This window comes from Chiroxiphia lanceolata, chromosome 1 (genome assembly GCF_009829145.1).
Source record: "Chiroxiphia lanceolata isolate bChiLan1 chromosome 1, bChiLan1.pri, whole genome shotgun sequence".
Lineage (NCBI taxonomy): Eukaryota > Metazoa > Chordata > Aves > Passeriformes > Pipridae > Chiroxiphia > Chiroxiphia lanceolata.
In genome coordinates, this window is record NC_045637.1 from 139303829 (window position 1) to 139318994 (window position 15166).

Here is a 15166-nt window from a genome sequence, read left to right on the forward strand (position 1 = left end):
TTTCTGTCTGTGTTTCTGACAGACCCTTCTAAAATCTCTTTTTATTTGTGATGGCAGCTTGTTTGAGTACTGTAGAACAGATGTTACAGAGCAGGCTCGGCCCCTGGAAATTTTCTTTGTAGTGTCCTATATTAAAAAGGATGGAAGGAAATGAGAGTATAGAACCCTTGTTCTGGCTGAAGAGCTTATTGCTCCCAGATGCTTCCATGTGCCCCTCCTCTCTCACTGCAATCACTCCTTGCACTGCTTTGATACATCAGTTTCAAAAAGGAGGTGGAGATTTGTGTAACCAAGTGTATTGGAAAGGCAGGACACTGTTGCGCAAACCTGGAATTGAAGCAGGGAGCCTACTTGGGTTGGTAACAGGCATGAAATCCCAGGTGGTGATGGCAGGAAAAGAATTACAGTTACCTGATTATGAAAACAGTTTTGTACAGCACATAAGTCTCTTTGAGACTTAAAAATTTTGACAGAGCTTGAGTCTACTTAAACACAGGTGTGCAGGGACATCCCTGTATAAGGTGATGTAAGTATAGGTCATGGAAAAAGTCTTAGTGGCTAAGACTTTGCTGCTATTGAGCAGATAGTGAAGTTGTGATATTTTACAAAAGCACATAATTTTTATTAAGCACTGAAGACATACACAGCTAGTTAAACGTTTTATCATGTCTTTCATCTGCTGTTGTAGACTGGCTCATGGTCACTGGTGTTTTCACAGTGTGTGAGAGGCTGTAGAACTTGTGTGAAGATGATACTGTGGTGTACTGGGCTAACCATCAGTACAGCTCCAGCAGTGCATGTTAATTTTGTATAAGAATTATATGCCTGTTCAGAAAAGAAAAATCCAAGGCATTTAAGAAAAACTTGCTAGGCTAGGTTTTCTCTATAAAATGACCTTCAAGCTGGGGCTGATCCACAGATCCCAAACTCCCATCTAGGTAACAAAAATTGCCTTTGAATATGTGGAGAATTAGAAATCACATACTTATTTCTGAGAAACTTGGCCTCATTATACAGGTTATTCAGAACTGTAGTGCTGCCTTTAAAGAAATATATTTAGAATGGTTCATAGGAAATCTCTTAATAGAGCTGACACAAGAAAATAAACATCTAGTGAAAGCTTGTAGAGAAGCTACATGTCTGTTCTTCATATCCTTTCCATCTTGCCATTTTCTTTTGTTAAATCCTTCTTGCTTCTGTTTTCATGTTGTTACTGTTATACAGCTCTTAGTATATAGGATTAAAAAACCTCAAACCCCACACTCCAGGCTTTTACAGAAGAGAACTCCTTCTATGGCTACAGAGCAGTACAGCTTTGATTTAGAAAACTGTCACAAATCTCACAGTTTGATGTAGGCAGTGAGATGAAAGTAATAAACCAAGAGGAATTCTATAGTATCTAAACTAGGGCAACAGAAAAAGCTACTAACATTTTGCCTGCAGATGAAGTGAGTAAATGGAATAAAGGGGCTGGCTGAGTGGGATTAGCACAAACCAAGTAAGGTTTTAAAAGGTTGCTTAACTTGTGTCATTCAAGTTAAGAAGATACATTCCCCAGGGAACAGCCATTGACCTACCAACAGGGCCAGTAGAAGTCACTACTAGTTGGCTCTGTTTAGTCTTTAACTGTCACCCCTAGGATTAGTCATCGTATCTGGTTTCTTAGCAGATGCTCAAAGCAACAAGGAGGATGGCAGCAAACTGTGGTTTTACAGTGTAGTAAAAGCAATTGGGGATGGATGTGATGAGGATAGGAGTGCAAGGGTTCTGAGGAAAAGCATACCACTAAGTGTGGCATTTCCAGTGGCCAAAACTCTGTACAATGATGTGTTCTTCAGAGCCTGCATCAAAGTGGTGTCTCTTTAGGTCTTTAGGAACACTGTTGCTAAGAATATCTCTGTGGAAGAATATGATCCTGATGGATTTCAGTTATTCAGGTGTCCTGTGGCGTGATATAAATCTGTTCATACATTCTCTCAGTTCCTCCTCTTTATTTAAATGTGTGTGATGTATCAGAAGTTTCCTCAAATGAATAATATTCCTACTGAAAGTAAGTGAAGAAAGAACATGCTTGAATGTTCAAAGACATTCTTTTCAAAAAAAAGAAGTAAATCTTAGAAAAAAGCTTATGATATCTGTGTTTTTTACAGTATCTATGGTAGGGTGAGGAGCTTTGCAGTTTTAATTCGCCATTCTTCACAGTCCAGCGTTCCTCCTAGTCTTGTCTTTCCTGTTTACTCCCACGGCTGGGTAGGACACACAGATTATTGTGTCCCCACCCCTCGTTGTTCAAAGGGAAGGGTGATTTGTGCCCTCCATGCCAAGGGAGCTGTGTCTGTGCCTAATGCTCATGCTGTGAGGACAGAATTGCTGCCTTATCTTTCTCATGTTGCTGCTTCTCACAAAAACATCTCAACAACTGGGATTCACAATTAATGAAACATGATTGTGAGAAATAAACTGGGAATATTTTGGATTTCAGTTTTGTGAAACATTTCATTGCAAATAAGCAAGTGTTCTTCAGAGAGGAGAAAATGAGCAGGTGATGCTTATATTCTTGTAGTTGAGAGGAATTTCCAATTCTGTTTTTATAATAAAGAAGTGTTTTTTAATCTTCAGATAAGAGTTGGATTACATCAATCTAAAATAGTGATGCAGGGTGTCCACAGAAACCTTACCTTGCAACAAACTAAGGTGAAGATAATATTTAACATATTCATTATATATACAGTAAGTTATTTTGCATTTTTACTTTTTTGAAGTGCTGTGGATAAGCTTGGAAACTAGAGGAATGTGGGAAGGCTCCTCACTGGGAGGCTAAAGCAGAAAAACCCCTTAGCTCTAAATTACCATGCAGCAAAGAAAGTAGTGAAGCTTGTTTGGCAACTCCAGTATAATTGGATGTCATTTTGCTGTTTAATGTTAAGCCTAAATGTAAGAATTAATCTCTCAAGGTTCTGACAGGGGAATGTAGAAATTATTCAAATGGAATGCTGTGGTGACAATTAAAACAGTCAGATTTCAGCCTTGGAGTCAACATATAAATTGTGTGAGTGTCTTAAAGAAACTGCCCCCTCTTTGTACCTTAATCACTCTGTCCTAACATAGGGGGTTTAAATGATCGTCAGGATGTTTGACCATATCTGTTTTACCAGAGGTGGTAGAATTGTCCTTTATATACTCCATATTTTTAAAGAATTGTTACCTTGCAATTCTTCATACAGAGTAAATTGTTTGTGATCCTTGGAGTGATCAAAAATGTGGAAAGCAAGGATTTAGCAGTTACTTTGTCTATTTCAAGATTTATTTTTTTAAATATTTATGAAAAAATGCTCAGTGTATATATTAATTTTGTCAACTTTTGCACTGCAATCAGAGAATTTATTTCCATATGCCCTTTGCTAGATAAAGATCTGTATAAACTTTAGTCTTACCCTTTTTTGTGACTGCCTAGATTACAGCAAGAGATGCATGAAACACCATCTTTACCTTACTCAGAATTGTGTTCACATAATTGAATAGAATGTTTCAAAATTTGCCTTTGAATTGAGAACAGTTTTGAAGTATTTCAGACCAGAAGGGAACTTCTGTTAAAACACTGACTTCTGGGTTTCAAATAACACGACCACATCAGTCCCAGTTAAAATGTTACTGCAGCTGTACCCTAATTACAGTAATAGTCTTGGTCTGAGACTGGGTAGTGAAAGTGGCCTCCTGTCTGTTCCCAGGGGGCTTTCTCAGAGTCACGAGAATCTTTGCACCAGCAGCCAGGCACTCAGTGATGGGCCGCAAAAGAGAAACTCTAAATCAATTAAGAAAGAATTTACAGAAATAAGCTGCTGTTACTTGGTACATCTTCTAATATGGAAGTAGTTTTGTAGAACTATGGCTGATAGTTTGAGGAGGGAGTGGTTACATGCTTGTTTCTTTTAAAATACATCTTTTTTTCTTCTTTGATTTTTTTCTTAGACCTCAGTAATGTCATGAATTCCACTTCAAATATAAAGGCTGTAAATGGAAAAGCTGAAAGTAGCGACAGTGGAGCGGAATCAGAAGAAGAGGGGCTTCGTGAAGAGGAAGAAAAAGAACCGCAGATAAATGGAAAGGGTATGTTTTCTGGACCACTGTCTCTGCCACAGTTATTCTTAACCGCCTAAATGGCAGAAAATCCCAAAGAACCATGAATGTTTTTCAAGAGAATTAGGTGCAAATACACATGGATGCCTATGTGAACAATGGCTGTCTCTCAGACTAGGTTATAAGAATTAAAACTAGTACAAATTTGTGAGCTATGCTGTACAGTTTTTAACTTGTGTAGCAAGTTCTGTCAGTAGGTTAGATAAACATCTATACCCTTTATTGTTTTGGGGTTTGTTGCCAGTGCTTTTTGTAAGAGCTGTGAATGGCTACATGGCCTGTAAGTGTAGCATTGAAAATTACTTTTTTTTTCTTCAGAGAAAATAAAACAGAATTTTCAATGTGACTCATTTAGAGGGTCCATAAAAAGTTTGATGCTGGAAACACCAGCATCTAGTGAAAACCAAATTAATATTTAGAATTCTATACAGATTTTTTCCTCCAAGGACATTAGGATTATTATTTAGTTTAGCAGAGAGACTTGCTTTGGATTTGCTTACTTATGTTTTAAGTATCATCTGTTCTTTATGCAAACTAAATTTTATATTTACGGTTTTTACAGGAACAGAACAATCCACACAAATGTGAATCCAGGAGCATTTACATGTTTTGTTCTGCAGATACATTATACATACAGTCCATTAGAAAGTGAGCTACTTGAAGAAATATATTTTGAGCTATTAGGTGCATAGCTTTGCAAAGTTCTCTTGTTCTTTTACAGACTATAAGAATGCGAAACCCGAATCAGCAGCTGCTAAGGATTTGGAAGGTATTGTTAGAATGGCTTTATCACAGATATGCAGAATGGCATCCAGACCAAATCTGCCTTGAATGGCTTGAACCCAGAGGAAGAAACAAATAAAGAGGAGCCAAGCCTAGAAATAGCTAATAACAGTGCTCACCAAGGTATTGTCCTTACAAGACCATGTTTTCATTTGCACATGTTTTTAATGGAAAATACTCTTTTCTTGAAAGCTCAATCCTGGGATTCAGAGACTAGCAGTGGTGTCTCAGTTGCAGAAACCTGAAGACAGAAAACTCAAAAAAAAAGAATTAATTCCAGTTTAAAATAAGGCTTTCTCTTAGGATCTCCTACAGAAAGAGAGATGAATTGAGAAACAGAGAGGCCCAAACCCACAGAATTAGAATTTTCTTGTATATCATTGCTACCAAAGTGAATACTATTTGCCTTTGAGGGCAAATCTGTAGTAAAATAAAAATCACTGATATCATATTTATCGTTCTCAGAGGCTGAACATGTTATAAATGCCAGTTTGTTGAAACTGAGGTCTAATATATAGTTTTAAAACTAACATAACTTCAGGCAAAACTGCTTTTTACTGAACTAAGGAAGGAGAGTGGAGTGAACAGGGTAAAATTAAAATTTATAATACAGAAATGTCAGTATGAGGTATAGTTTTCCCACTAGTAAATGGAAAAATAAATATAATTCCTATATTAATATGACCTCCTTATTCAGAATTTAAGTTTAGGATGACAATCGTAGATAAAAGGGCTGTGAATTGAGGCTCACATTTTAACTCATTGCTTTACTCTTTGCCAGAGTTGGCTCAACTGACTCACATTTACAAAGAATGTGTGCTATCTTCTTTCCCTACAGGTGCAAGTGAAGACAATACTGAAGAGATCTCAGCAACTCAGCACTTAACCAGTGATTCAGACAGTGAAGTTTATTGTGACTCTATGGAGCAACTTGGACTAGAAGAGGTATGGGATTTAGTAGTCCCTGGGTGTATTTTGGAACTGCTATGCTTATTTTTAAATAGGCTCCTCTTGATCAGGTGAACATACACATTGAGAGGTAAATGCTGTCTTTCTGTTTGAAATATCGGATTATGTTCTTTTTATTGTCAGTCTTTTACAGCTTGGTTACTGCTGATCTAAAAGCCTTGAAATTTTTGCCCTCAGAGAATTTATTTGAGGGGAAGGGATGAAAAACACAGTACAAAGAAACAATTGTCAAAAAACCCAAAACAAACCAGTACAAAGAAACTATCCGTGCCCACAAATTAATTTAGGATCTCATAACATATGTAGGGAGCAGAATTCAGCTATTTCTAGGAAACAGGAAGTGTCTTTGTAACAATGAACTTCTTGCTTGCTCTTTTTCTGGCCTGATGAATCCTGTATTTGTTTCTTGGAATAAATAAAGAGTAAGCCTTAGCAGGTGGCCTGTAGGCCAGTGCCTAAAAGTGGCCTAGGTCTAAAGAAGTGGGAGATAACAAGGATTTCTGTGTTCTCTTGTATTCTCTTCAGTCATAATATACAGCTCTGACTTTCATCTAAAAGGTGGGCACCAACTGTGCTGCCATAGTTTTGACTGAATTTGTGCTCCTGCTCATTGTGTAAACTGCAGTCTTAGCTGACTTACTGGCTTGGACCTCCTTCAGAGTTCCAGTTTAAGTGTGGACTTCATAAATCGTACTCAAACACCTTGTTTCCTGATTCTGGAGAGGAATCTGTGGATGATGCACAGGATCAGAAAGACCAGTAGGCACTCTAATATCTCATCATTCTCTTGTCTAGCTCTTTCCTGAGTAAGCAGAAAATTCTTTTTAACAAATTTTACCTGGTAATGAAGCGTGTTGGGAAAGGTAATTTGATAGAAGTGCTGCAAGCTGTCTTATCTATGTGATTTCCCAATCATCTTGTTTATTGTTCAAGCTTATTTGAGATTCATTAATCAAAGTGGGTGGGTAATTTGTCAGAGTTTCCCAGCCTGCATGAGAAAAGTTCTAGTTCTGCACAAAATAACAGATGTTCAGGTATATGTAAATAAATATACAAGTAGAATTATAGATCAGTCAATTCAAACTAGAAGAGGTTCACTTAAATAATTAAATACAGCTTTTACTTGGAACAGATGTAGCAAGCACTCTGCCCTTCAGTTCTGGTGATCCAGGTTTTTGAACTGCTGTGTGACAAATTTGGGCAGCAGTTTCCATTTCTGTGTCCCTCCTTTTGGTTATTTTGGCTTTTCCATGAAGTTATTTTTCAGCTGAGGTACCCAGTCTGCTTCAACATTTGCTTGTGCAGGTGCTTGTCCTGGCCCTGAACAAAGGGTTGCTTGAGCCACTGTAAGGCTGTGCTGTTGTCACTGTGGCCTGAACAGCTCTTATGCCATCCATTTTTAGTGTCTTCCTGTGGTACCACTGATTTTGAGTGAGAAGTCAATAGAACACTCTGCCTTCCTTTTGTTTGGTGAGAGGTGCAGGTGCAGCCAAGCTGTTCTGAACAGGTTGATAATAAGCAAGGGGATCTCTTTGCCGTGAGCACAGACAGTGCCCGCTCAGGGTTGCCAATGGCATGTGACTTTTGACTGTGTGACTCCTAAATTCGAGTTGAGACCGTTTCACTGTCTAGGAAGCAAAGCAGATTTTACAAGGAAAAACTGCACATTTTCAGATCTTAATGTTCTGATTTAGTGATTATTAAGTATTACTGTATGTCGGAAATATCTAAAGAAATTCCAGTGGTATCACTGTTCTGGGAGTATTTGTTTCAAAGGCCCTTTCAATCTGAAAATGACATTTAGACAATAGTTAGTACATTCTATGGGAAAACAACTTTTCCCCTTAATAGAAAAGTCTTAATTATGGGCAAAATATTTTCTTAACGTGAAAGTAGAGATGATGTTTCTTCCTTTTTGGTGGTAAACTGTCATATTTTACAGAATTTAATTACTTGCTAATGTTAATTTGTAGCCCTTGGAGATCGTCACATCAGCTAAAGGATCTTTAAAGCATTCATCCCATTTCTTGGATGTAGATCACAGTCTTCTGTTAGAAAATACGGATTTTCCAAGGCGCACTTGCATGACTTATGGGAATCTCCAATCTGGAAATACTGGAGAGGGAATAGCTGAAGAACAAGGTGAAGTCAAATGTGGAGGAGAAGATGGCAAAGCCGTAATGGGGGACCTCACAAGGAGAAAAAAGGTGGAGAAAAGCAGATTTCTACAGTGTCAGAAGAGGGAGAGGTACTGTGCACACTGTGTTTGTGTTCCCCCTCTCCTCACTGCCGTAAGTTACTGGTGCCTGACAAGAACTTCCCAACATTGTCCAGTAAGAGAGTCATTTATATAGTGCTTCTGTCCTTCACAGTAACAATGGATAACAAAATGCTAATTACAGTGGGTAACCTTATATTCCAGCTGCTGTTGTGGCACCTGGGTTTTTAGAAATGTAATCATCAAAACCAGCCTAAGAAGAGTTTTTTTAGAAGTTACATATTTATTGATAAATGCATATGCATTTATACCTCTGTGGTGGCTTATTTGAAACCATGGAATGGCTGGAAAGATGTGAGTGACACATTGTTTTGTATATTATTGGAATGTTAGCCACACCTTTGAGTGATCCTGATACTATCCATTATCATTCTTAAAATTAATGATTCTTAATCACATAATAGCTCAGATGTTCAATTTATATTGGACCTCTGCTTTTTTTTCCATAATACTTCTAATATCGTCACCTAGGAGCAGCACCATATTCCAGTGATATGATCTGTAAAGTCAAGGATAAAATTATTTTTTCTTGTACAAAACACAAAAAGGCAAAAAGTATTTTATTTGTATATAGCATGCCTTTTGTATGGCACCTATATGTAATCAGATGCAAAAATTCAAAAGAAAATCCAAGTAGAACATTTATGTTTGAAACTATTATGAAAAACATACTACAGTTTAACTATCTCTTCTCTTTTGTTGTTTTACTGAAGTTTGTTACTTGCAGGCAGAAACATGATATGCTAGTTGTAGTTGTATCTAGTTTAAGGGAGTATTGTAGGTTTCAAATAATTACCTTTCCTTGTCTCTGTATTCTTTTGACAAGGATCACAAGTGATCTTTGTTTTCCAGCTGAAGACTGCCAAATTTAGAACAGACCTACGCTTGATAATAAACAGATCTTACTGTCTTTTCGCTAGGGCAGAATTTACTGCTGAACTTGTCTGGATGTGAATTAATAGTTTTTTCCTAAATATTTTTGCAGTTCTAGGAACTTCAATGATACTGTCACACTGAGGCTGTAGGGAAGCATCTCATGACATTTCAGTGACCTCCCAGTGCTTCTGAACTGTCTGAATACAACCTGTGATGAGGAGTACCACACTCCTGGGTGGAAACTGAGGGAGGAAAGTGAACTGTTAAACATTTTCAATAGAGTTGGTAGCCCATTCTGTGTTTTATGTTTCTGGTTTTTTTCTCCCTCAAAACAGGGCATAGACTTCAGCCTTTAGGAGACGGTTCCCAGGGTGGCCAGATGGGTAGTGGAGGGGACGGCGAGCGCTGGGGATCTGACAGGGGACCCCGGGGAAGCCTCAATGAGCAGATTGCAGTGGTGCTGATGCGGTTGCAAGAAGACATGCAGAATGTCCTCCAGAGGCTGCATATGCTGGAGGCAGTTACAGCATCACAGGTACTGTTCTTTGTAGTTATTCAATTACTTTTTATGAAATGTCCTTGGACATTTGTGTGCTTTTTCAGATGAAAATTTCAGATGATATTTTCTGAAACTGTGAAGACATGTCAGTTACATTCTGTAGTTTAGTCCAACTTAAAATTTCCTATTGGTATCTACTCTCAGGAACACAATTCAGGACTCTTTTACATGTGAGCAAGAACATGTATTTCAACTTAGAAATTAACCATATATTATTTTACTGATCTCTGATCAGACTAATCTTAGCCATAGTTATTGATACACATTACACAGTCGCTATATATGGAGATTCCATAGTTAATATTAGTAATACATGATCCCAGAGAATTTCTTCATCACTAGATCTCAAAGCATTTTCAAAGGAAGTGAGAAATTCTTAATCTTTCAGACTGGTGAATGTTTGCAGGCAGAACTTCTGATTCCATTTTTCAGTTAGCAAGACTGATTCTTCACAGCTGTCTTTCCTCATGAAGTAATCCAGCTTTCTTGGAATTTCACATTATGTACACAAGACAGGCAAAGGAAGTCTTAAGTAATTGTAGATATTTACTGATGTAGTGTTACTTTTTCCTTGTTTCAATGGAAATACTGTGTCTTCAGGAGAATAGAAGATGTTGTGAATATAGTTGATTCCGAAACCTGGAAATGTTTGGTTTTGTTTGACTTACTGATACATTCTGATCTACCTGAGAATGAGAGAGCTGTACAAGCAGTATCCTATGGGATGCACATATTCCAAATCTAAGGCAGCTAGGGAAAAGGATTTATTAAAACCATGATTTTGCTGCATCACAGCTATTCCAGAATCTAATGTTTTGAATACAGATTGATTTTCTTTTTTTGCCTGAGCAATATATGAAGAAACAGTAAAAGATTGTTCTCCAGCAGTTCATGCTGTGCTTGCTACCCATACTTAAGGAGAAACAGCAGCTTCTGTTTCACACTTACATAAGTTAAGAAAGACCTAGAAAAGCAGCTGCTTTGTTTTTGTGGAAGCACCACAATAGTGTATGGGAATAGTCTTGAAAAGTTTCTGGTACTTTCATTTTCAGGATTGTATGGAAGATATGGAACAGAGTATTCTCTTTCCTTTATGGTGTAGACATGGCTGTAGCTGTAGCTCAGGGAAGACTAAAACAGTGCTTTGACTTCAGTATAGAGTAGTGTTGAAACATGTCATCACGCAAATTAAGCTGGTGGGATTTCTGCTCTGGGTCAGAACTGGGACTGGACCAGATTTGAGGAAGTTGCAATGACAGGTTGAACAAGGGAGCCTTCACAAACTGTAAAGAGGTCCAGTAAGTGCACTGACTCATTTTCTAAGACACAAGAGATGTGATAAAAATGCTGTAAAGACTAGTGGAAACATCAGAGGTATGTGGTGAAAGGGGTGTTGCATAGGAGTCGTTTTGTGCATTAAACTGTGATATATATACAGATTGCAGAGCCTTCACAAGATGGAAAACCTCATATTCTTGTTTTGTGAAGCAGAAAATTTTAATTGAAGTTTCCTTTTTTACTTACCAGCCTTTGTTTGTATTTAAAGGCAAAATCTGCAACACACAGTCAAATTACCAGCCCGCCTCCTCTGTCAAGGTAAAATACTGTTTTTACTATTTGTAAAAAGCATTGTGAACTGTGAAAAAAGATGAGCTGAATATTTTATCTCTAGCTCTTGGTATGTGCTTTTTGTATTGTCTCTTCCTTGACTAGGAAATAAAAAATAATCTGTCTGAAGAAATTACTTGATAGATTAATCTTTTCTTCTGGTATTATTTTCTACTTTGGTACTGTAGCATTTGAAGTGATTTAGAATTATACAGGTGGTATTCAATATGTGCACACAGATTGCTGACTGGAATTTTTTTCTGTTTTCCTTAGAAACCGTCATGGTGGCCCTTTGAAATTTCTCCTGGTATTTTAGCTTTTGCTATTGTATGGCCATTTATTGCCCAGTGGTTGGTACATGTGTATCTTCAAAGAAAGCGAAGGTAAAGATGTGCATTCAATACTGTGTTTCACCTGTTTTAAACCAACATATAGTATACTGTGTTACTTAGACAGGGCATAAAATTCTCTGCCTTGAAAGTATTGGTTAATTTGACTTTATGTGGTAGGCTTTACATGTAGCAACTTAGGCTAAATCTGTGAAATGTGATGCAGGGTAAATAATTTCAGCGAGCATACACAAGTGGGTGAGGCTGGATAGCTTGGAAACATCTCCATGACATTCTTTGATCCCCTTACTCCTGATATCCTCTTGAGCCATTTTCACTGTTTCTAGACTTTCCAGTCCCCTTGTGCCATGAGAAATTTTTTTCCTATCACAACCTTTGTGGAGTGCCACCTGTTTCTTATTTAACATCTACCAGTACCTTACTGTGATATTTTTATATCATCTACTTTGATTTCCTTCAGCTGAAGGACAGTTGTACTCTATCTTGCCTTTTCTCTCAACTCTCCAAGCATCAGAAGATCGAGTGTTCTCTAGTGGCTGTCTACTTCAGCCTCACACCTGACTTTGTTGGCTCAATGTGCTCTTACCTTTTATGGTTTTTTCCTCTGTCAGTCTGCAGACAGTTTGTATGTGTGTAGATCTTAGGAGAATTAACTAAAATTGGTTTAGCTTTTTGATGTTTGATAGTTTTCATGGTATAGTTTTCTCTCACACAGTAAATCACAGAAACATAGAGTGGTTGAGGTTGAAAGGGGGCTCTGCAGTCCATCTGGTCCAACCCCCCCTACTCTACTAGGGACACCTGGATGGAGCTAGTTGTCCAGGACTGGCCAGTGTTTATCTCTCCTCAGTGGTGCTCCAGTCCTTTAATCATCTTCATGGCCCTTTGTTGGACTCTCTCCAGTTTGTCCATGACTCTTGTACCTAGAAGTGGACACAGCATTCCAGGTGTGGCCTCTCCAATGCTCAGTAGAGAGGAAGGATCACCTCCCTCAACCTGCTGGGAGGATATGCAGCCTGCAATACCACTGGCCTTTGCTGCAAGGGCAGGTTGCCAGCTCATGTTTAACTTGGTGTCCCCTTGGATGCCCAGATCCTTTTCTGCCAAGCTGCTTCCCAGCTGGAAAGGCCCCAGCATGTACTGGTGGCTGGGATTGTTTCTCCCCAGGTGCTGGACTTGGCATTTCCCCTTGTTGTACTTCATGAGGTTCTTGTCAGCCTGTTTTTCCAGCCAATTGTGGTCCCTCTGGATGGCAGCACCACCCTCTGGCATATCAGCCACTCCCAATTGTGTGCAATGTAGAGATTGCTGAGGGTGTTCTCTGCCCCACCATCCAGACCATTGCTAAGGTGTTTCACAGGACTGGTCCCAGCACAAACCGCTGGCATCACCGCTAATTACTGACCTCCAGTTAAGACTCCTGTCACTGATCACCACTGTTTGGGCCCAGCCCATGGAACTGTAAACAATACACCGCCCACAAAGGCTGCAAGTCTGCCAGGGAGTCTGGCTCAGAGCTGTCATTGGGAGCGATGGTGTTACTGCTCTGTCTGATGAAAGAGTTGCACTACTAAGGCTTTCAGGCAGTTACACACATTTTGCTCATTTTCTCTACTTGTTAAATGGAGATTTCCATTTCATCAGCAAGGACAAAGTTGGTTTTCTTAAATCAACACAGTTTTTTTAGTATCTTATGTGAAGCTTTTATGATATTTTGCTAATGGCTCTTGCATGGCCATGTTCTCTTGCTCCCTCTTTGAACAGCTGCTGTTCTTGCAAACCTTTTTTGATATCTGTTCTCACCTCTGTAGCACTCTCAATCCATTCACAGGTTCAGTCAGAAATCAGTTGTTAGACAAGCACCCTCACCAGCAATTTTTCTAATATATTGTCCTAGTGATTCAGAGCTTAGATGAGTAAAAAAATGGTACGTTACTTTTAGTTTGGATTTGTCTAGCTTCAGTTTTCATTCATTGGATTTTCCTAGATCTTTATCTATTGGACAAAGAGCCCATGGTGTGTTTTCCATGAGTACTTTATTGCTATCACCAAGTCATCTTGTGGTCTCTTTCTTAAAACAAATGGAGCAACTGGAATCTCAGTTTGTTTTCCAGTCTTGGGATGATTCTCGGGGCCCTTACCCAAATGTTTCAGTTTTTCAACATTCTTTTTGAGTTCAGGATTCGTACCACAGTTTGTACCACAGTGTGAGACACAGATACAGCACAGCCCCATGTTTTTTTACTCATTCATGGATTGTACTGAGATGAACTTCAAGAACAGAAACTAAAGAATTTTCTGTGTTCTTCAGCTTTTCTCTCCATTTCTGACAGTCTGCCCATAGCCAGAATTTAAGGACTATCTGCTTCTTCATCACTTCTCCGTCTGGAGTTCCATCTCCTTTAGCAATGCGTGGGAAGTTGATCAAGTACACTCAGTGAGAAAATGGAATTGCAAAACAAGTCCTTCTTTGTTGTCCCATTGCCAGTTTCAGCTTGTACTCTGTTAAGGTGTGCAAGCTCTTAGGCAACACCTGTATTGTGCCTGTATTGATCATGTCTGTGTACTTTTGGTTTTAAAGTACATAAACTGTCCTGGAGCAGAAGCTGGGAGTCTGAGCTACCACACGAGGTTTTCTCATCCTGCAGCTGTGGAGCCATAACTCCTGAACTCTTTCACACAGTGGAGCAAATTCTATGGAATTGGTGGAGGGACGGCTTTCTGTAACCAACAGCTTTGTGTTTAGCTCATGTCCCTGGGCAGGGGTAGCTCAGCTCTCTCCCAGCACCTCTTAACCTGTCTCCTGCTCCTTTATGGGGAACTTAATGCTGAAAATCTGGGTACTTGTATTGGAGCCTTCACTGAAGAAGGCTTGAAAACCAGATCACAGATAGAAATAATTTTTAATTCAGCTCATGGTTTTAGAACCCTCTAATTGTATGTTTTCTGGAGTCACTGGCAAAACAGCTCTAAAGTGTTGCTGTGCTGTGAGCCAGCATGCCACTGACTGATGTGGTCAGGGACTGTTCTGAGGAATTCCATCTTCAGTTCAGAGTTCTTAGTGACTTTTGTACTTGAAGCCATGTAATGTTTTATCTGATTAGAAATAATTTACATGTAACTTCAATTGATTTGTTTGTTTAGACAAATGAAAAATTGTCTCATATGTGAAGGTACATTAAACTATTTGGTTCCTCTTCTAGAAAACTGAACTGAGAATTCATGGCTTTGCATAAGGACTTCTAGGAGAAGATGGCCCTGGAAAGCAAAGGAATTCTGAATTCTCATAGAATCTCAGAATCTGGGATGATCTTCCTTATGTTACAGTAATAATTTGTACTACCTTTGAGCTAAACATTTAAGGACTAATATTATTGAAACTTGAATGATTCACAGCTCCTAGGTTGCAAATAAATTTAATAATTCCATCCTCAAACCCATACGAACATTAATTATTTTGGAATGTGCTTGTGGATGGGCCTTCAGTAATTACTGGCCTTTGCTGATGGCAGCTGAGGAAGAGAATAACATCTCTGTAAAAGAATAAGTTAAAAATATGTAAAACTATCACTTTAACATAGAAATAATTTTACAATCCCACTTCCC

At 38.6% G+C, this 15166-nt stretch overlaps 1 protein-coding gene across 1 annotated transcript; it reads left to right on the top strand.

The window, feature by feature from the left end:
* The first annotated feature begins 2442 nt into the window (after positions 1-2442).
* On the top strand, positions 2443-15160 carry LOC116787877 (acyl-CoA-binding domain-containing protein 5-like). The gene is given in 13 exon segments (XM_032689950.1): positions 2443-2448; positions 3897-4107; positions 4859-4912; positions 4915-5043; positions 5759-5865; positions 7863-8064; positions 8067-8105; positions 8108-8137; positions 9379-9578; positions 11149-11161; positions 11164-11198; positions 11484-11593; positions 14764-15160. Coding segments are annotated over 13 exon segments (1149 nt in total). The 3' UTR covers positions 14777-15160.
* The last annotated feature ends 6 nt before the right edge of the window (positions 15161-15166 follow it).